The 23527-nt window shown below is 42.4% G+C and overlaps 1 protein-coding gene across 1 annotated transcript in view; it reads left to right on the top strand.

The window, feature by feature from the left end:
* The window catches only part of LOC144753809 (uncharacterized), a 161745-nt gene extending 141485 nt beyond the window's left edge, over positions 1-20260 (top strand). The window contains exons 3-4 of the mRNA XM_078641382.1: positions 16393-16531; positions 19645-20260. Of these exons, the coding sequence (XP_078497508.1) occupies positions 16393-16531; positions 19645-19692 (187 nt within the window). The 3' untranslated portion in view covers positions 19693-20260. The remainder of the gene's footprint in view (positions 1-16392; positions 16532-19644) is intronic.
* The last annotated feature ends 3267 nt before the right edge of the window (positions 20261-23527 follow it).

Raw genomic sequence — 23527 nt, 5'->3', positions numbered from 1 at the left:
GGGCACTCCTGCCCTCACCCTCATTCACTCCACCCGCTATTCGTACCTCAACAGAGGTGGTAGGGGTGCTGTGGGGTACTCTGACCCTCTCCTCCAAGGATGGCATTCCATGCCTAGCTATACGCAGCCCCTCGTGCTGTTGTGGTATATAAATAAATAATACCGGATCTATTTTTGAATGAATAAATGAATAACAGATAGCTCAATAAATAAGAGTCAAGATTCGAGGTAGTAGGAGTTTTGCAGGTTTATTACAGCATAAAGGACAGGAACAGGACAACCTGCATAGGAATAGGATGGCAGGGCCCAGCAGCTGCTGGGGCTGGATCTGGAATGAGCGCGCTAGGAAGGATAACTTTTTAATAACAGTACATGAGCATATATACATAATGCAAACACATAGCATTACATCGCAATAGGCGTAGCAGTGGGTGGAGCAATAGGCGTGACGCGTAGCAGTCGCGAAAGATAAGGGTGAAAAGAGGTGTAACAGGGCGTATACATAGACATGTGATGCAAACGTAACAGATTATGTCATAAATGGGGCGGAAACATGGAGGGGGCTACCTAAGGAGCCGGGACCTCTGACCTGATGGTGCGCGCAAACTGGCAATGACGTGTTACTAGGAGAAGCTGGGGGCTTCGAACTCTGTGTTAGGAGCAGAGACTGAAGTCTGGAGAGTCAGGGCGACATGTACCTAAGCAGTATCTAGTATCTGATGTTTAGAGAACATGTTGATATAAACTAGAAGTCAGGAGGGGAAAGGCTAACTTGATTCTAAGACTGGAGCATGCATTATTCTACATGTAGTGCGTGATGAAGAATATTAAATGACCATTAATACAGTATTTCTCTAACGTGGAGACGTGAAGGCTAGACAATGACGGAAACTATTGATGCGATTCAGTAGCTTTAGGAATGCAGAGAAGGAGGGCTGGACTGATAACTGGAATCATAACATACTCTTGGCAGACTCAGAGGCAGAGCCAAGCTGAGCCGGGCACTGCGAGGCAGGAAGTAAGTGAAGGGTCGAGGATACAGGTGGGGGCTGTATCGCTCCTCAGCGAGGCTTCAGGAGACAGGAGCTGAAATCTGGTGTCCGGGCCCTTTTGAGGCCTAGAAATGGGGACTTTACAATGGAATAACGTGCACACTGAGAAACATGGCAACGTAGCTTTACATAGGCCTGATATTCGTAGTATTCACGAGAACTGGGAACTGACATACTAAAGGTGGACACAACTATAATTGCGTCATTAATCGAACATGGGGAATAACATATGCATATTAATCATGCACAGATAACATATGATGGAGGACGCGTAGGGACACAGAACATGGCAAAATTTACTTTTCCACATTCCCTCCTTGTCACTACGTTTCCATCAGGAAACATCAATATTCATGATACCATCTATCATTTCATACAGTATCATTTGCTCGTCTCGAATTTTCTGGGAACGTGTTTTAGAACGGGGCTTGGGACTAGGAATACATGATGTAGCACAAATGCCGCAAATCGCAGGGCCACATTGTATACAGAGGCAGCAGCTAAATATGATCGCTACTGCAATACCTAGAAAAGACAAGACTTTCCATCCCCAAGCGGAAATTATATCCCAGAACCAACCGGACCATGTCCAGGTGCCTGGATTTTGGTGTAACAGATGGGCAATTTTATGGAGTCTGGTTATAGCTGAATAAACAGACGGCGCGTTATTTGGAATGAAAATGCAGCAACTAGATCCGATGACTCTACAGTCCCCGCCCCTATCGGCCAATATGACGTCAAGGACGAGACGATTCTGTAAAACGACAAATCTCATAGCAGATTGCTCTTCGGTTAAGTTACCTAGGGCAGAGGCAGTCTCATTGACTACTACTTCAAGGGTTCTTGTTAACCTACGGATTAGCTTACTATTCTGGATAGGTCCTATAAAGAAGAAGAAACCTCTATTAAAATCTGTATACTGTTCTAGAGCAGTTTCAGTATAATCGACAATTGGGGACTCGATCTCCCTTCTATGTCTAATGTGTACTAGATGTGTATTTCTATGATAATCAGATGGGGCTAGGAAAACTGGTGGCAGTAGGAAGGCAATGTAACAGGTTCCCTCCCAATCGAGGGGCAGACGAACATATGCGGTCTGACCACAAATAAAATAAGAATGACGTGAAGCTTTGAAAATAGATTTCCCACTGTCACCATACTTGACAATAGTAGTACAATCACTATGTCCTACATGTACGGAACCATTATTTCGGACACATAATTCGCCTTTGACTGGTAGTACTGGAATAGCAGGTAAATCTGGAGTGGAATCAGACTGAACATTCAGGACCATGAAATTCGAAGAATAATTACCTAAATTATACACTTCATTTTCTAGATCTAACCCGGTTCTGTGGGGGAGACCTGGCTTGTCTGGAAAACACGTACTGTTAAGAAAAGACATATCTGTTGAGGATGACGTTAACGTGGACCATGCTCCACACGAACCATTATGTGAAAAAGGATAAGGAAAAAGTGGCAGAACTCCCTTCGGTGTCTGGAAAGGGGGGAGTCGACCACACACCCAACAATTAGTGGCATTGCTGGTCTGGTGTGAATAATGTAGCATGCGGATGAAAGAATTATTTCGCATAGCGAGGCGGTAAGAGAGTTCATGAGGAGGCAGATCACTAAACGTGTGTTCTACTGTAGCATTAGCAGACTTATTTACATGAGAAACTGGAAAATACAGGTAAAACGCATAACTGGTGCAGGAAATCATAATACTGAGAAATAATATGAAACATAGAAAAACGATACATCGGATTGAGTTTTGACTAACTCTCTCACTATGGGGGTCTATTTTATACATGTCAGAAACAGTCTAACCGTTTCACCTAGGGGAGGACTTAGACAATCAAACTGGCTGACTTATTTTACTAGACCGGAGTTTGAGTTTATACTCCTGTTGCGGAGTTTTCTCTAACTGGGAAGGGTTCGTAGCAATGTCTTTTGCGGGACAGTCCTTAAAAATAATACTTTGGCAGTCCTTTGAATCCTGGGAAATGTTCTTTGAGACTGGTTTCAGTCCATAAAACTTCTTTATGTGCGAAAGGTGCACCCAGCCTTTGCGTCCCTCCAACTTCACGGCTGTACGGGTGGCGAGGAGGACCTGTCGGGGCTCCTTCCAGCGAGGCTCCAGCGGACTTGAGCGGTCAAAATTGCGAACCAGGACCATGGATCCTGGAACGATTTCATGCGGTGCCACCTCGGTGTTGTCTGGAAATGCGGCGGCAACCTGTGAACGACAAGAGTTGAGGGCAGACATCAAGGAAGCTAGGTAATCTGTCAGCATATTACTTGAAACATCGGTAATACTTCGGGGTCTGGGTGTACCCCACATGTTAGGGGGGCGGCCGAAAACGACCTCATACGGGGACAGACCTGATCTGGAATGTGCGACCATGCGCATATAGAACAAGGCAACTGGCAGAGCTACTAGCCAGTCTACACCTTTCTCTTGACAAACTTTTGCGATACGGATTTTCAAAGTCTGGTTATGTCTCTCTACGAGACCTGCTGCTTCAGGATGGCGTACACAATGGAACTTCCACTGGTACCCTAACAAAAGGGAAACATGTTTCATTAACTCTGAGGAGAATGGCTGGCCGTTATCAGAATATACGACCCTAGGGAGTCCATAACGGGGGAAGAACTCACGAAGCAACTGCTTGGCAGTGGTCGCGGCTGTGTAATCTGGAACTGGATATGCTTCTGTCCACCTGGACAAAGCGCATACAACTACAAGGACATACTTGAAACCTCGACATCGCTCCATCTGAATATAATCCATCTTTAGGACTTCAAAAGGGTGGTCAGGAGGTTGGAATCCACCTTGTTCCACCGGGACACTTTTACCTGGATTAAACTGACAACATATCATACAGGTACGGACTTTCTGCTTGGCGGCAGCTCGTAAATGCTTGTTGAACCAAAGGTTCTGGATACTGTCTAACATAGCTTTTTCTCCTAAATGTGCTGGACTATGTGCGGTATTGATAATGACTTGAACCATAGAGTCGGGGAGAAACCACGTGGCTTTTCCTTTCGTTAACCATCCTTGATCTGTCTGGACCCCTCCTTGTTCGGACCATTTCTTGATTTCTTCGGGAGTAGCATGTAACTGGATATCTATGACATCTTGAGTAGGGTCCTTAACTGTCATACATGTAGTCGGATCTGGAGTGTGTGTCGTGTTAACTGGGATGTCTGGAGTCTGTGCTGTAAGCTTGGCTGTGCGATCTGCTAGATCGTTACCCTGGGAAATAATGTCAGTAACTTTCGTGTGTGCTTTGCATTTCATGATAGCAATGGATGTTGGTAAATGTATTGCATCTAACAGAGCTTGAATAAGGAGACCATGCTGAATCTTGGTTCCATGAGAAGTCATGAAACCTCTCTCCTGCCATAGCACTCCAAAGTCGTGTACGACTCCAAATGCGTAGCGCGAATCTGTGTAAACATTAACTTTCAGGTTCTTGGCGTGTATGCAGGCTTGTGTCAGAGCAACTAGCTCTGCTGCTTGAGCGGACAGGGTGTCAATACGGTGTGTTTCAATAACTTCAGTGTCGGTAGTCACTGCATACGCGGCGACTAGTTCTCCTGTACTTGTTCTCATACATGAACCATCCACATAAAGTGTCAGGTCGGGAGCTGGTAATGGAATATCTGTCAGATCTTGTCTTGGCTTTGTCGTAATATTAACTACTTCCACACAGTCGTGTGTGTCCGGACTTAAAGTAACTGATGGTAACAGTGTAGCAGGATTGAGAACGTTGCAGCGTCTGATTTCTATGTGTGGCTGGAACAGTGTCAATTCATAACCTGTTAAACGTGCAATTGTCAAGTGCTGAGTTTGTGTTCGGTTTAAAAGAACTTCCACGGAGTGTGGAACTTGTACTGTCAGGGAGTGTCCTAACACTATGGAATCACTTTGTCTGATAGCTAGTGCTGTAGCTGCAACTGACTTGAGGCACGCAGGCAGAGCCTGGGCTACAGGATCTGTGCTCGAAAAATAAGCACAGGGCTTGTATTGTCCTGCTTGATCTTGTGTGAGAACAGATAATGCTGTACCTTCGCGTTCAGTGACGAAAAGTGTAAAAGGCTTACTGTAGTTCGGTGTAGCTAGAACTGGAGCTTGACATAGGGCTTTCTTTAACTCATTGAAACTGAGTGTATGTTCAGATGACCAAGGGAGGACAGTCGATACGGCTGCCTCCTGTGTCGTTAACTGTATCAGTGGCTTGGCTAGAAATGCATACTGAGGAATCCATTGTCGGCAATAAGAAGTAAGGCCGATAAAAGCACGTACCTCCTTCTGGGTCTTGGGCTGAGGAAGACTCGCTATTAACTGAATACGGTCAGGTGTTAACTGCCTACCCCTCTTGGACAGCAAGTGTCCTAAGTAGACCACTTGCTGGACACAGAATTGAAGCTTAGAAGGGGACACCTTGTGCCCCATCTCGGCTAGGAAATACAGAACTGTAAGTGATGCTCGCTCGCAAGCACGTTCAGAACGGGCTGTGATCAGTAGATCATCGACATACTGGAGCAGGGCAGTGTCAGTTGGCATGTGAATGTTGTCTAGTTGTCTCTTAAGTGCTTGACTGTAAATACTAGGACTTTCTGTGAAACCTTGAGGAGCTCGTGTGAACATATAGCTCCTTCCATTTAAACAAAATCCGAAAAGGAACTGGCTGTCTGGATGAATGGGAACACTGAAAAACGCGTTCTTGAGGTCAATTACAGTAAAGAACGTGGCTTCGGAATCGATGGCTGTCAATAGGGAAGAGATGTCTGGGACAACTGGGTACTGAGGAATGATACATTTATTAAGCTCTCGTAGGTCAATCACTAATCGATATACTGGGGGTGCATTTAGATCAGTACGTTTCATAACTGGAATGATCGGAGAATTGCATACATTGGAGTCAGTTTCTACAACCACTCCTTGAGCCATGAGCTCGTCAATAATTTTGGATAAGGCTGCTACAGCCTCAGGTGGCAATCTGTACTGTCTGATTCGTGGTAACACTACACCTGGCTTGAGAGTCACACGATGGGGTGTGATTTGCATATAACCAACATCAGTTGGACCTTGCGCCCATAGATGCTGCGGAACATTAGACAATCTGGGATCAAAATCTCGTAATACATAGTGACCCTTAAAGTCACGCAGGAACAATCGTATTCCCTCTGGGGAACAGCATATAACTGCACCTAACTCTTTCAGTGTTTTAATACCTAATAGATTCTCTGGACATGACTTAGTAAGTAACAGGTCAGTAGTACGGGACAATGGACCTACTTCTAGAGTAACTGGCTTTGAAATTTCATTTACGATAGGTTTTCCTGAAAATCCAAGGGAAACATTTCTTGAGCCTGAGAGCGGAGCCCCTGGAACTTCGGCGTGGCTAATAGTGGTCCTACTTGCCCCTGTATCAATCAGAAACTTTCTATCTTTCCCCAGTACTTGACTGTGAACATAGGGACCTTCTTGATCTACAGGTATCTCGATGAGAGGCAAGCCTACCTCCCTCTCTAGGCTGTTTCATGAATATGGCTGATACTCTGGATACTCAGACTGTGCATACTGGTACATCTGCTGTGTAACATGCTGTGTTGCAGCGATGGGCTGCGGTACAGTAACTGTCTGTGGTGCATTCTGTGGCTGAGGAATCTGTGAAACTTGTTCTTGTCTAGGCGGACGTGGTCTTTCTCTAGTCTTACCAGTAGCTATGTTGTGTTTCAGAACTGCACACTCGTTTATAAAATGACCTGGCTGTTTGCAATAATTGCAGTTTCCTTTAACGGGAGCTGCGGGATGACTGGCTTGATTTGGACCCCTCTTCTGACTGTCTTGAGGAACAGATTGTGCAACTAGTACTTTCATTTTCGTGTCTTTCATACGTTTTCTCTCGTGTTCTTGCTCTTCTCTAATTCTATTCTGGTGGTATTGGAGCATCTGTAACATCTGGGACGGGGTATTAGCTTGCCAGGTACTTTCGACTTTCAAAACTCGATTTTTAATTTGTGGACTTGAATTCTCGACTAATTTAGTAACAAAAAGATGAGGGTATGACTCACTACTTGTCTTGAGGCCACTGTTGATGCTAAAACATTTCTCAAATCTAGAATAAAAATCACTAATGTCTTCGTCTTGTTTCTGTTTACAGGCTGAGATTGCATCCCAGTCTTCTTTTCTAGTTGTCAATAATCTGGGTAAAACTTGAATCAATAATTCAGGTAATTCTTTACATTTCGCTCCAAGACCGGTACCTGGTACTCGTGCCTTATCTTCAGCTTCTAGAACTGCCCAATCGATCTTTTTCTCTCCCACCTCCCATTCTTTTTCCTTGAGCTTTTCATACACCCCTGCGGGCAGCAGAACCTTTAACATTTTAATTATATCTGGATACGTGTATTCTCCCATACGGAGCATGTCTTTTAATTCTCGATGGAACCCTGCTGGATCTTTATCGTGACAGGGGATTAATTTTTTCATCTCTAAGAGTTCCATCTTTGTGATCGGAGTGTAAACAAACACTCGTTCTAGTTCGCCACCCGTTCCTCTAACTGGGTGGACTTCTCGTAACGGATTCTGTCTGTCTATGTAAAATGGTTTATTTTCTGGGGGTGAGACATGAACAAAATGCGGGTTCAAAAACGTTCTATATTTGTGACGCTGTTCTAGAATGACACTAATTAAATCGGTACCTAAACCTTTCCATCTATACTGGAGTAACTCGTTCAGGATATCATGTAACGGGCCTGGATCAGAGTGTTGACCCTCATACAATGTAATGAGGTGCTGAATCATATACATACCCGCCAGTCGTTGCTCGGCTGGGGGCATTTTCAGAAACATTTGTGCCACTATTTCGTCTGGAAAAGTGGTAGAATCAGTAATCCATCGGACTGCTGATCGGGCTAGTTCTTGTTCATGCATAGTACTTAACTCACTATAACCGATTCGTGATTTCAGAATGTGATCGGTAGCTTGAAACACTTGTTCTAGAGAACCTTGTTCTGGTGCTGGATGATGGAAAGTTGACTTGTGTTCTAGGCGTAAATGGCGATCTGGAAATCTAGATTTTCCTACATACGCTATTCTGTCGGGATTCTCGTCCTCTACCTCTTCAGTATCAGAGTTACTTTCTTTCTCGCTTACTTGTGCTGCTTTACGTTGTTCGTGTATCCTTATTATTTCTTTACGAATCTTCTTATACATACTCTCTATAGCACCGATAGTCTTGTGCTTACCCTCGGCTATATTATCACTCCACTTTGTCAGGGTTCTCATTTCGGCTTGATCTTTGGTCGGATAATCTTGTTCTCGTATTAGACAATTAATCAAAAACTTTAATAGCATGAGCTGGACTTCAGCTTTTCTTTGGCACATGACATCACTAATACTTTCTGGATCATTCCCTGTACGGATGAAACGATATATTCTGTCTAGATCTTCTTTCATATTCGGTAGGGTGACTAGATACTCGGCCACCTTTCTTACGCGTAATGAATATAAAACCATACTATCCTCGCCTGGGACTGGATCATAGCCGCATTCATTAAGGGCTTTTCTTATTTCTGCAACAGACTGATACCTGGGCGTACGCTGTGACGCTTGTGCATGTAATTCGGCTGACGTTAAACGCTTATGTGGCGGCGGGGTCTGAGGAGGACCTCCTCCTGCGGCCCCTAAACTAGAATCATCGACTGATGCTCTTCGTCCTGGCAGAGTGGGAAATGGAAATGCAGGCTGGACTTGTATGGCGGGCTGGACCGGGGGGACCGTAACAGGTACTGCAAGGGGTACCCCGGTGTCTGGAGGAACGGGAAGTGCCTGATTTACAGGGACTGGCGGAGCGCGAACAGGATTTGCATATTCTGGGACTGTGTCGTCCAAATAGGACGAAATAAAAATATCAGCTGCGGTCTGTTTGTGACGTAGCTTGGTCGGAACTAATGGTGGCGGAAAGTTACTGGATGCCTCCGGGGTCGCTTTTGGCCAGCCCTCGGCAAGAAGAGGATACATACCCTTAATAAGAGCATGCCTCTGTCTGTCTGACTGTTCGGTTTTAACTCGTTCACCAATCTCGATTAATTCCTTTTCTTGGGCTCGTTCTAAGGATTCTCTACTCAATTCTGACTTTCTGATTTCTTTTTCGGTTCTTTTATGAGATTCTTTGCGCCATAACTCGATGGCATCTTTCTGTGACTGTCTGGCTTTCTTTTTCCATAATGCTTCTTCTACTCGCATGATGCACTCGGCATCCCATGTGCCTGATACAGGCCATCTATACTTTTCCTCTAACTGTTTGGTATACTCGACCCATAAGTCTAGATACAATATGGCGCTTATGCCATGCTTCTGATACATAAAATGACCTGGACTGTCCCTAGGCGGGACAGGAACTGCTGCTTCTAGCAGACCTTTTCTAGTTCTTAACTGACGCAGTTTTGAAAAGAGCGGCATGACTGAACTATGATCTGGACACAATACGATACACAATAAACACGATAACTACTTCACACTCATTCCACGACATCAAGATACATGAATAACATTCAGAATAACAGTTCGAACAGAATACTACCTAGAATACGGAAAACAGAATACATGAATTTTCTCGGGAACAGAACTGACTGGAACAGAAACTAGATGCACTGCTGAAACAGTACGAAACTTACCGGTCTCATACAGAGACACGTCAGGACCCGCATCCACCGAAGTGGACACTTCGTTTGTGGGACTGTGTACCACCAACCCACGGACCAGAGTCAATTAAATTGACCCTGTCTAGATACTACCCCAGTAACGGTACTCACCGGGCAGCAAGAACGGAAGGCCTCGGACTGGACTGGACTGCTCCGACGCCGGACGGACGACGAACTTCGGACTTCAGTTACGGGTGGACCTCCGGATACCTCGGACCTTGGACTCTCGGCTTGGGCTCTGGTCGGGACTCGCCGCGTTCCTCCACCGTCTCGTCTGGATGCTGGACCGCCTCCTCCGTCTCCTCCGTGGGCCTGAGGGATACTTGAAGCAGAAATATCTACCGGTGCGCAGAAGAGTTCCGTCACGACTGCAGAGGGTCAGGGGGTCGGCGTGGCTTCACCGACGCGTGGGGAAAGGGCAGGTCCCTATTCGGGCGCCATTATGTGGTATATAAATAAATAATACCGGATCTATTTTTGAATGAATAAATGAATAACAGATAGCTCAATAAATAAGAGTCAAGATTCGAGGTAGTAGGAGTTTTGCAGGTTTATTACAGCATAAAGGACAGGAACAGGACAACCTGCATAGGAATAGGATGGCAGGGCCCAGCAGCTGCTGGGGCTGGATCTGGAATGAGCGCGCTAGGAAGGATAACTTTTTAATAACAGTACATGAGCATATATACATAATGCAAACACATAGCATTACATCGCAATAGGCGTAGCAGTGGGTGGAGCAATAGGCGTGACGCGTAGCAGTCGCGAAAGATAAGGGTGAAAAGAGGTGTAACAGGGCGTATACATAGACATGTGATGCAAACGTAACAGATTATGTCATAAATGGGGCGGAAACATGGAGGGGGCTACCTAAGGAGCCGGGACCTCTGACCTGATGGTGCGCGCAAACTGGCAATGACGTGTTACTAGGAGAAGCTGGGGGCTTCGAACTCTGTGTTAGGAGCAGAGACTGAAGTCTGGAGAGTCAGGGCGACATGTACCTAAGCAGTATCTAGTATCTGATGTTTAGAGAACATGTTGATATAAACTAGAAGTCAGGAGGGGAAAGGCTAACTTGATTCTAAGACTGGAGCATGCATTATTCTACATGTAGTGCGTGATGAAGAATATTAAATGACCATTAATACAGTATTTCTCTAACGTGGAGACGTGAAGGCTAGACAATGACGGAAACTATTGATGCGATTCAGTAGCTTTAGGAATGCAGAGAAGGAGGGCTGGACTGATAACTGGAATCATAACATACTCTTGGCAGACTCAGAGGCAGAGCCAAGCTGAGCCGGGCACTGCGAGGCAGGAAGTAAGTGAAGGGTCGAGGATACAGGTGGGGGCTGTATCGCTCCTCAGCGAGGCTTCAGGAGACAGGAGCTGAAATCTGGTGTCCGGGCCCTTTTGAGGCCTAGAAACGGGGACTTTACAATGGAATAACGTGCACACTGAGAAACATGGCAACGTAGCTTTACATAGGCCTGATATTCGTAGTATTCACGAGAACTGGGAACTGACATACTAAAGGTGGACACAACTATAATTGCGTCATTAATCGAACATGGGGAATAACATATGCATATTAATCATGCACAGATAACATATGATGGAGGACGCGTAGGGACACAGAACATGGCAAAATTTACTTTTCCACACTGTGTGGATGTGTCTGGCCCACTGGCTGTAGACCCACCTGCCATTGGCTGTTCCCTGCCCACTTCTCTCCCTGCTGGGCCCGCTGAGTGCACTGGAGTCTGCCAGAGAGCTCAGACACGAGGCAGTTCCACTCCTCACCACTGGGCCTCAGTTGCCTGGAGCGCCGCTTTGTATGTGGGCCCTACCATCTGTTGTGCCATACCTTCACTAGTGCCTCTCCGCTGCAGGCAAGGTGAATGCTGTCCGGGTCTTGAGTGCTCCCGGGGGTCGTTCATCTCGGATCACTGAAACAATATCGATGTCAAATATAAAGAACTACAAGAATATCGAGTAAAAAATATAGAATGCAAAAATATCGAACTCCTATCTCCAAACCGGTAAGTACAAAAATATTGAATCAAAAATATTGTTGTAAAAAATATAGTTAGTCAAAATATCGAATTTTTTAAAATGCTTTAAAGTAATAAAAAATTAATGAAATATTAAATATAATTAACTTAAACAAACTTAAAATACTTAAATAACCTTAAAATGAATACATAATTAATGTAAGTTAAAAACAACAACATACAAATTGATTTGTTAATACATATATATATGAACGTAATATTAATAAAAAAAATTACAATATTTTTACCGTAGGATAGCGGAAAGGGTAAAATGTACTATTACCACTCCAGTGAGTTTAACAGTAGAGAAAGCGTTGGATAGCGTAGGGTTAAAAATTACTATTCCCACTCCAGAGAGTGCAACAGTAGGGAAAGGGTTGGATAGCGTAGGGGTAAAAATTACTATTCCCACTCCAGTGAGTTTAACAGTAGAGAAAGCGTTGGATAGCGTAGGGTTAAAAATTACTATGCCCACTCCAGAGAGTGCAACAGTAGGGAAAGGGTTGGATAGCGTAGGGGTAAAAATTACTATTCCCACTCCAGAGAGTGTAACAGTAGGGAAAGCATTGGATAGCGTAGGTGTAAAAATTACTATTCCCACTCCAGAGAGTGCAACAGTAGGGAAAGAGTTGGATAGCGGAAGGTTAAAAATTACTATTCCCACTCCAGTGATTGCAACAGTAGGGAAAGCGTTGGATAGCGGGAGGGTAAAAATTACTATTCCCACTCCAGAGAGTGCAACAGTAGGGAAAGCGTTGGATAGCGGGAGGGTAAAAATTACTATTCCCACTCCAGAGAGTGCAACAGTAGGGAAAGCGTTGGATAGCGTAGGGGTAAAAATGACTATTCCCACTCCAGAGAGTGCAACAGTAGGGAAAGCATTGGATAGCGTAGGGGTAAAAATGACTATTCCCACTCCAGAGAGTGCAACAGTAGGGTAAGCGTTGGATAGCGGGAAGGTAAAAATTACTACTCCCACTCCAGTGAGTTTAACAGTAGAGAAAGCGTTGGATAGCGTAGGGTTAAAAATGACTATTCCCACTCCAGAGAGTGCAACAGTAGGGAAAGGCTTGGATAGCGTAGGGGTAAAAATTACTATTCCCACTCCAGTGAGTTTAACAGTAGAGAAAGCATTGGATAGCGTAGGGTTAAAAATTACTATTCCCACTCCAGAGAGTGCAACAGTAGGGAAAGGGTTGGATAGCATAGGGGTAAAAATTACTATTCCCACTCCAGAGAGTGCAACAGTAGGGACAGCGTTGGATGGTGTAGGGGTAAAAATGACTATTCCCAATCCAGAGAGTGCAACAGTAGGGAAAGCGTTGGATAGCGGAAGGTTAAAAATTACTATTCCCACTCCAGTGAGTGCAACAGTAGGGAAAGCGTTGGCTAGCGGGAGGGTAAAATTACTATTCCCACTCCAGAGAGTGCAACAGTAGGGAAAGCGTTGGATAGCGTAGGGGTAAAAATTACTATTCCCACTCCAGAGAGTGCAACAGTAGGGAAAGCGTTGGATAGCGTAGGGGTAAAAATGACTATTCCCACTCCAGAGAGTGCAACAGTAGGGAAAGTGTTGGATAGCGGGAGGGTAAAAATTACTATTCCCACTCCAGAGAGTGCAACAGTAGGGAAAGGGCTGGATAGCGTAGGGGTAAAAATGACTATTCCCACTCCAGAGAGTGCAACAGTAGGGAAAGCGTTGGATAGCGTAGGGGTAAAAATTACTATTCCCACTCCAGAGAGTGCAACAGTAGGGAAAGCGTTGGATAGCGGGAGGGTAAAAATTACTATTCCCACTCCAGTGAGTGCAACAGTAGGGAAAGCGTTGGATAGCGTAGGAGTAAAAATTACTATTCCCACTCCAGAGAGTGCAACAGTAGGGAAAGCGTTGGAAAGTGTACGGGTAAAAATTACTATTCCCACTCCAGAGAGTGCAACAGTAGGGAAAACGTTGGATAGCGTAGGGGTAAAAATTACTATTCCCACTCCAGAGAGTGCAACAGTAGGGAAAGCGTTGGATAGCGTAAGGGTAAAAATTACTATTCCCACTTCGGTGAGTGCAACAGTAGGGAAAGCGTTGGATAGCGTAGGTGTATAAATTACTATTCCCTCTCCAGAGAGTGCAACAGTAAGGAAAGCGTTGGATAGCGTAGGGGTAAAAATTACTATTCCCACTCCAGAGAGTGCAACAGTAGGGAAAACGTTGGATAGCGTACGGGTAAAAATTACTATTCCCACTCCACTGAATGCAACAGTAGGGAAAGTAAATACTTCATATAATAATTAAAAAAATATATATTAATACCAATTACAAAATATTAAAAAATTATTACCAATATAATATAATATAATAATTAATCAATTAAAAATACAAATACAAATTATTTATTAGAAATCATTACCTATTAATACAAATTAATTACCAATGTATAATTAATTAATTAGCAATTGAAAAATAATTAACAATTAATAAAAAATAAATACCAATAAATAAATTAAAAAATTTAATTAATTACATATAAATTACTTCCCACCATATTTCCCTATAAACCCACAACCCGCTACAGTAAATAAATTAATAAAATTAACATAATTATCAATTACTCAATTAAAAAAAAATAATTACCAATGATAATTTAATTAATTACCAATTAAATATTAATTAACAAATAATTCAAGATAAATACCAATAAATAAATTTAAACATTTAATCAATTATATTTAAATTACTTCCCACCCTATTCCCCTATAAACCCACAACCCACTAACAGAATTTTTTAAAATAAAATTCACATAATTATCAATTAATCAATTAATAACAATTAATTACCAATTATAATTTAATTAATTAACAATTAAAAATTAATTAACAATTAATTCAAGAAAAATACCAATAAATAAATTAAAACATTTAATCAATTATAATTAAATTACTTCCCACCCTATTCCCCTATAAACCCACAACCCGCAACATAAAATAAATTAATAAAATTAACATAATTATCAATTAATAAAAATTAATTACCAATTATAATTTAATTAATTACCAATTAAAAATTAATTAACAAATAATTCAAGATGAATACCAATAAATACATTTAAACATTTAATCAATTATAATTAAATTACTTCCCACCCTATTCCCCTATAAACCCACAAACCGCTACAGAATTAAATTACGCAAAAATTAAATACCATACAATTCATTACTTAAAATAAGTTATAAAATAAATATACACTTTTCACACATATACTAACATCATTTTTTTTTATACGATAATATAAAAAAATCGATATATTTAACACCTATATTATATACTTTGATATTTTGACTTTCTATATTTATTTAAATCAAAATTAACTTACCTCAAATTCGACATTTTTGTTGTCTATATTCTGTCCATTCGATATTTAGTCCATGCTGTATTTTTAACTCGATATTAATGCAATTCTACATTTTGTACTCGATATTTTGACTGTCTACTGTTCATCTCACGGCTAGGGCCAGTTCGTGCCCCTTTTACATGCCGCCGTTGACATCACATTAAGGGCTCTATGTGGTGCCCATTCTCTGTCGGTTGGGCCACCTGGTGTGCCCCCAGAGCTGGACTCGTCATCACAGCCTTCTCTCTGGGACCGAGGAACCACTGCAAATGCTCTGAGTGGTGGCGGTTTGGAGGAGTAGGACAGTGTGTCCTACTCATCTGCCATCTTGGCCATGCTCCCCAGTAAACCAATTTATAACGTTAACCCAGCCATATGTTGATAGAAACGTGCCAAATGTTTGAGTCAGGCATGGTATCAATGCTGGGAACACTACTAGTGGAGCGTGTAGAGCTGTTCCTCAGAGCCTTAGGTTTTTAAATGTATTCCCATGTTTCCCTTGATCTCGAATCTTGAAAAGATCTAATTGATATCTCTCAATGGTGGCATTATAGTTGGGACGTGGATAATGGCTTTATTTGAGTTGCTTCACTGATTCCTCCTTCCTCGAAATCTATTCGGAGAGAGAGGTTTGAGTCTTTATGTATGCATCTTCTCTACGCTTCATTTAGCTTCCACAAGGACCATGGAGCTCTAAAAATGTGCACATTCCATGAAAAGAGCCAACGTGCTTTAGACCAGTATAGCACTTTGGACAGAAAATCGGTGAGTCTTTCTTATCTAGTTGTAGTTCAATCATAGGCATATTGTAATTTTTAGACTGAGTAGACATTTTTTGTTTGTTTCATTGTATTACAATGCAAAGGCATGTTGCAGAAAAAACGTACCTTTTCATTTTATTTTAATCATTGTTAGGTTCTTACTAGGTGCTTTAAATTCTGAGGGTTTCCCTATATATTTGGCTAAATCGGGAGGAAATCCTATCGGAAAGAGGTCGCCAGTAGACAGTAGACAGCACTGTGTTGTAGAGAGTTGGTGAAGACTAAAAATGTGTCACAATGGAATTGGCAATTGAACCTTACCACACTCCTTGCATGTTCCTTTATACAATGATGCATAAAATAATAATGTCTTTTAACACATTTTTCATGCTGAGTAACTGTCTATTTTCCCTTTAACAGCAGGCTGTGGATCTCCTCACTTATGCCTCACATGAACCTGTCCTTTTCCACACTATCGGACTCTTCTGATGCCACAGAGCGCACAATGTTTGATACCCGGCCGCGCTGGTCCACATTTTTGGATGCAGAAAAAAATCAGGTAAAGTGCATACTGAAAGTAATAAAATAGCTTTGAAATATTGTCATTTCATTGGTTGGTCAGTGTTTTCTGATTCTGCAATGAAAAACTTCCAATCCCGACAAAGGATAGGGCAGTTTTAATGGTTCTTAATTGACATCATAAGCTCCCTTATAGTGGACAAACCTTATCAGTGGGCAAAGATGGGCAGCACCTCCTTAGATCAATGACACCTAGACTTTGTTAGAAATATTGGACTTCAAAATACATGAATTTCTCGTCGTATCACGGTCACTAAAGATGGTTCTCCAACTTCGGGCAACCATTCACCATGCTCCGATGTCCATGAAAACCTAGACATCAATAATCACTGAATATTCAACTATTAAGAAAAGCAATCAGTATTGCTTCGCACACCTTGGCAGCCATTGGAGTGTACTCTTGAATGAAACATGGTGATGGTCAGAGACATGGGGGTCTCTGCACATGAAGAACACACGAGTGTGGTCTGGTGGTCTGTGGGCTTCCTCTCTGGCAGAGCAGTGTGGGGAAGGACTGTGGGACCCCCATCCTGCATTCTGAACGAGCAGAGTCCTACGATCCAAAGCTTCCAGTTTTTATATAATGCATTAGTGTGATCTTTAGACCTCAACACTGGGTCTGACATCCTCATTATGCATCATGCAAAGGAAGGTGTGAAGATCTTAGGCTCTCACCCCCAGTAACACTGAACATTACTTACAGAACTGTTTGAGATGTTCCACAGAGCTCTTGCTTACAGCATGTCTATTACATTTTACAGTACACACTGGCGATATTCCTCAATGAGTACAATTTACCCCTGAAATATTTTGCACAGCGCTTTAGCTGAAGTATGAAAGGGTGTGATAGGGGATTGAAAATAATGTACGCTTTTTTATGTCTCAAACATTTTGTTGATTTTCATCAGGAAAAAATGTAAGACATGATAATACATTGAAAAAATGCAGCTTCCCACTATCCCAGACACAATCACTTAGTAACCTGCTTAGAGTGGTCAGTATTTCCCTGCAGAGACACGCTAAGCTATGCAGCACAGCTCATCCTTGTGAGCAGCAGGTCATGGTAAACAAAGCCACTTTAGAATGAAAGATAAGAGACTACAATGTGGACAAAATCTTAGCCATGCATCATCCAACTTCCTGACCCTCAGTCCTGGAAATAAATGTAAATAAACTAACTCAGCATGGTTAGACATATATATTTCTTCTATCTTGTAACCTCCACTGCATTCCTTGCTGAAAGCAGGTTGAGATAACGTTTTGGATGAAATAGGCTTAGAGTTTCAAATCCTTTAGTGGCATTGGGCAAGTCACCTTTAGATGAAGAGGAAAGAATGAAAAATCATTTGACATGCAAAGGAAGTGATAAATGTACCACCCAGCTGTAAATCAGGCTGTATGTGTCTTGTTTCTTATATTAAGTGTGTTATATGCTCCACTGAGGGCTTGCTTCAGAATTTAGACAACCATATATCATGGACGCCTTAGTATCTCTCGCCCAGTTGGCTACAGTAGACAGTAAGCCTTCTTCTAGAAGACATGCTCTCAGTCTCCCTCTTGCTGAATCCTTAGTGTAAATGTCAAGGTCTGGCACTCAAAAAAGCCCTACTAGGCATCAAAGGGAAGATGATCAATAGTAATATCCTGGATATTAATTAGTATCTTAATGGAGTAAAGGTATAATCCTCTGAATTCTGGTGCAGGAACACCAAGCCCATGCCATTGTTACATCTAATGCAAAGGTTTGAGCAACCAAGAGAGATATTCTTAATACAGTTTTTTGTGAAATGCCAACTATATAGTGGAGGTGGGCGGAATTTGTGTAGTTACGCTACACAAAGCTCTGCAAAACGTACAAAATCTCCGTGAGCACGCAGAGTTCCGTGAACACTCGGAATTGCTTGTTCCACCCGTTTGCAATGCTTTTTTCCTGTTTGCAAATGCTGTTTGCGTGCCCGGGGGGAAATATCTTGCTAACACGCATTTTGAAAGTGCGAACAAGCAAAACATTCTGCAAAGACGCAGATTGTGGAATTTTTGGTAATTTCGCGAAAATACCCAAATTCCGCGAGCGGAACGGAATTTACCGCCCAGGCCTACTGTATAGCACATGAAACAAACTGTATTTATCTGTTTAGTGGGGCAAGCTTTAACCATTATCCGTCATATTGAATGCCATTACTATACTAGGGCATCCATGCCCGGATAATTCTACACTTTGTCTGGTACTGGTGACCTAAGGATTTACACAAACCCCAAGCCTCCCACTTTCCCCAGTCTGCAAATAGAGCATGGTACCTACTGCCATCTTTGCAAACAGTGGTTTATACATTCATACAAATTCCATCATCTTGTGGGTAGCTTAATTCCTCTTTATTTTATTCAGAAGCCAATGCCTAATCTGGCAACACAGAATTATGTCTCCATCTGTGAATCCAAATTGTGCCTTACTGTCTGCAAAGAGTTGATTTCAAACCCGGGGATCCTGTGCTGTATTGAACTATGTATCATAAAACACTGGGTTCAAGTGAAAAAGAATGAAAAAACCCTCACCCACATCCTTTGCGTTGTTCTACATATTTTGGTCTTGTAAAAGGCTTCAGGCCTTTCTTTCTTTTTCATTCATGTTTAAGATCTTGCGGCACTCATCCATCCCTGATGCACTAACTCATCAACTTACCCATCCATTTTCCATGCATTAGCTCCTTCATTGAGCATCTACCCATTATTCACCTATTCACTTAGTCATCCATTCATTTATAATCAATGCACTCATCCCTCCATGCATTCAGTCATTCACCCATTGGTCCAATCATTCAACGACTGATTTATTCTTACATTCAGCTGCTCATCCATCCACAAAACAACGCACACTTCCAATGAAGATGCACTTTCATCAGGTTGTGGCCCTTTAATGCTAGTTTTCTTTGTCTTCCGATTCCATCCTCCATAGATTAAATCCCCCCAGCACCTCACCATTACAATCTACTTATCCTGTGTCTTTTTGTGCACTTGTGGCCAGTCGGTACACTTAGCCTGACTGGTGAGGCGTGAAATGCATCCTAATGATCTAAGTCTCTCTTTCTCCTGCAGATATCCCACGACTCAAATTCCTGGAGGAAAGAAAGAACTACTTTCTGAACCACAGCAGACGCTCATAATGATCCTTTGAGTGATGGATTAAGTGCTGTTTTTCTCTTTTATGAATTGTTCTGGAAACTACAATAATTGCCACTTAGGTTCTTTCATATTTATTTGTGATATTGCTGACTGGAGCACTGGCCTTCCTGTGCTAATGATCAATTATTGTAAAAGCCGTGCATCCGATGCAATGTGCTCTTCATGTCAAATAGAGTTTTGGAGAGTACAGCTCGGTTAAAATAATGGTCGGAAGCCCGTTTTTGTCATGCAAACGGCTAATGGGGTATCACTGTTGAATATTACTGCAGCAGGGCTTCTTAATATCTGAAGAGGGCTCGTGGTATATTAAATGAGCATCTATCTGCACTGTAGCGTATTGCAATCTATGGTCGCGGGATCTGTGTAATTGAATATATCTGCTTGGTAGCCTTCCTCTCCTCCTACAGAGCCAAGTATCTTCGTTCAGCTCTCGCGGTCATGGGTATCAACCGCCATAGGCCACCCTGACTGTGGTCGGCTTTAAAAATCACAGCGGCTTTCAAATAACAGGCTACCAGAGAGTCTAAGAATCTACACCACCGAGGCATTGAAAAGGCTTGGTTGGGCATGGGGGGGAGGGGACTTTAAAATATAGAAGAGGCATACGGCATCCTATAGTCGACGATCAGGGAGGCCACTTCATTGAGGACACCTGGAGAGGCTTGCTTAGGTAGAATTACATATTTAGAAGTAAAAAAAAAAAGTATAATAGAGTTTCCCCGTTGGATCAATGCTAACTGGTATTCAAGAGGAATACAAGATCTTCAACTTTTTAGTGGGAGCGGGACATTGGCCATAAACTGGGACCCCCTCTTGTTCCTTTTGTGAGTTATATTTCCAAATCCATATTGTTTTAAAAATGATGGGGCATATTATCAAGGGGGTTTATCTCCGCTTTTTTGGCTTTAAAAGCCAAGAAAGCGGAGATAAAATTATCTCCCTATTACCAAGCTGTCGCTAACACCAGTTAGTGACAGCTAATAGGAGATAGCGACCATCTTGGGCCCCGCTTTGCATGTCAGTGATATTTATCACTAATGACATGCAAAGTGGGCGTGCCAAGATGTTAGCGACTGGAAACAGTCGGTAACATCGCTATCTCCTATTACCAACTTTTGGAGATATTCGCGCTAAGCGCGAATATCTCCAAAAGCTAACACCTGCCCTGAGCAGTTCTTCACCATGTTATCCAATGGGAGGTGGATAACATGGCTAAGAGCATTTGCTCGATAATGCATGAATATCGCTGACTTTTCAGCGATATTCATGCATTGCGGCCGTTTTTTATCGCATTTGCGATAAACCTTGCTAATAGCAAGGTTTATCTGCGATAAAAATCGCCGATGTGCGGCGATAATTTTTGTCTCTAAACAAGTTAGAGACAAAAATTATCGCTAGTTGTTGGTAATATGCCCCGATGTGCTGCGACCTAGAAAAGGTTAATAATAAAAAATGAATAATGTTTTGCAGTATGGCTGTAGGGCTCACACCTTTGTGCTTTGCAAAAACCTCTGATTGGCAACCTGCGACTGACGAAATCCACATTAGCTAAAGCAAGGCTAAAAGAAAAGATGAACAATTCCTACAGTCATTATAAAACAGGCGTCCAAATGACAAGCCTGGGGAGGCGCTTGTATATGAAGGAAGAGCATGTTACAGGGCTCTGATAATTCGAAATTCACAATTCCAGTGTCAGCCTAGTCCCATGTTAATAGGGTAATTTTTAAAACTATTGGTCAGCAGGCCTCAAGCTTTAGTAGAAAACGATCTCCAGAGGTTCAAAAACCGGAAGAATCAGAGGAACATCATGGCAGATGAGATTTGTTTTCAAAGCTGGCCAACGGCCAACTTACAGACATGGTCGGATTGGCGCAGTGGGTTTAGATTCCATCCATTGCTTTCCATTGGTTGTCTTTATTGTCACTCTCATGTGTTTGCTTCTTATTCATCAGATGGCTAGGTCAAAGCAACACTGGCAAATTTTGTCAGACCAGCCACACACGATGCATAATGAACAAGCACAACAAGTGAGCATGACCACTACAAGAGTGGTTGGCGTGGCGAGTTCTCCCAAAAAGATTTGGGAAAAATGGTACATTTTACAACACATTTTTCATATACTTGATTGTATTAACTTTTAAAACATACTAAATGATGACCTTACAGTGCACCAGGATACGACAATCTTTGTTGGGGCTCTTCAATGATTCCCTTAGTATAACCCTCAACAGTGCCTCTCATATCTCCTTAGTCCCTCTCACATGTATTTAGTTTGTTTTATATCACCTCTCATACCAGTGTAGGGTGGGGAAGCACTTTACATCACACACATATACAGAGAAAATTTATCAAACGAGCAAATCAGGGTATTGAACATTTTACATAACACAAAGGGAAATCACAATGTAGAATTCACATATCATCCATACAGGTGGGCATTTTTTAAGAGTTATTGGTCTGGAGAAACACACTCTCTGCATTTAGAACGTAACACAGTGGTTACGGTTGCCTTTACTAATAGGAATGTATTCCTACCCAAACATACCCTTTTTAGCAACATTAGGATAATGAAAGATAGGGAAAAAACATACCTTTCTAACCTGTCCCATGCAGCTCTTTGATGGCAGTTTATAGCTCACTGTTCAAGATTACGATTGCAACTTATGAGCTTCACAGTAACAAAAGGATCTTTTGATAAAAGCAGTAACCTGTTGAGCTATGCACATAAAATACTGTTCTGTGATCTGCATGGTAAATGTTCTTTGTAGCGGGCATATTAACCCTCAGTGCTACCTTGGATGAGTTAAAACTACAACTAGACTAAACTCCAATCTCTCTCCAGCAGGTACATTATTCACCACAGTTATCTTGACACTTTTATTGTTGCCTGAAAAATACTGGCCATACAAGGACCTCCGCAGTGCTTTTAAAATTACTACACCTCCACAAATACAGTCCCCCCACCCTTCCAACTTCCAGGGGCATACCAGAGGCCCGAGATGGCCAAACCATTGGCCAACCCAGTTGGTCTAAAAGGTGAAACAAATTAGCTGTGTCAATGCTTGTTTTTTCTTGATGATATTATGCAACCCAGTCTGCCTGACCTAATTCGACTGTGAATGAACTGATCCAGGGAGACAGGGCTCTTCAAAGGTTAGACAGCTTATGGTGCTTATGGCACCTTTGAAAATGTGGGAAGGCACATTGCTTTGGATGGAACAACAATGAGCCCCTTTGGACAGGCACATCATGAAGTGTTTCTTATTTGATCTTTTTGTGGCCCGGCCTCTGCCCATTATACTGAGGACTCTGCTTCACAGCATCCCATAAACACTTCAGTCCTCACAGGGAGATGGCCCTAAGCCGCTTAAGGGCTCGCAGGGAGAGGGGTCTTTAGTGCAGAACTCTCAAGTTTTTCTGGTCCATGGTTTAAAAAAATGAACAATAAGAAAAGAATAAATCCTTTTTGTTAAAAAAATAAAAGCTTAATTTGACAAATATTTCTCCAAAAATCAAACACCTGATACTCGCTAAGCAATGTTTTATGATAGGTCTCTATCAACGAATATGGGCCACTTTTTCTGGGGTTCGCGGGCCTTTTTTTCGTTCCAGTGAGACCTTGGCTAATGAGGGGTTGGAGACCGGATGTTTTCAACTAGGGCTTGAACCTGTTTGCCACTTTTCAGCAGGCAGTTTGTGTGGGAAATGCAGGTTTTGTATCAGCTGAAACTAGAGACATTATACTGATTTCTATAAGATTAACGAGGCTATCGCGATGGGACCGGACGGGGTGGAC

Source organism: Lissotriton helveticus, chromosome 5_1 (genome assembly GCF_964261635.1).
Source record: "Lissotriton helveticus chromosome 5_1, aLisHel1.1, whole genome shotgun sequence".
Lineage (NCBI taxonomy): Eukaryota > Metazoa > Chordata > Amphibia > Caudata > Salamandridae > Lissotriton > Lissotriton helveticus.
Note: the sequence above shows the minus strand (reverse complement) of the source record. Positions and strands in the feature narration are given on the sequence as shown.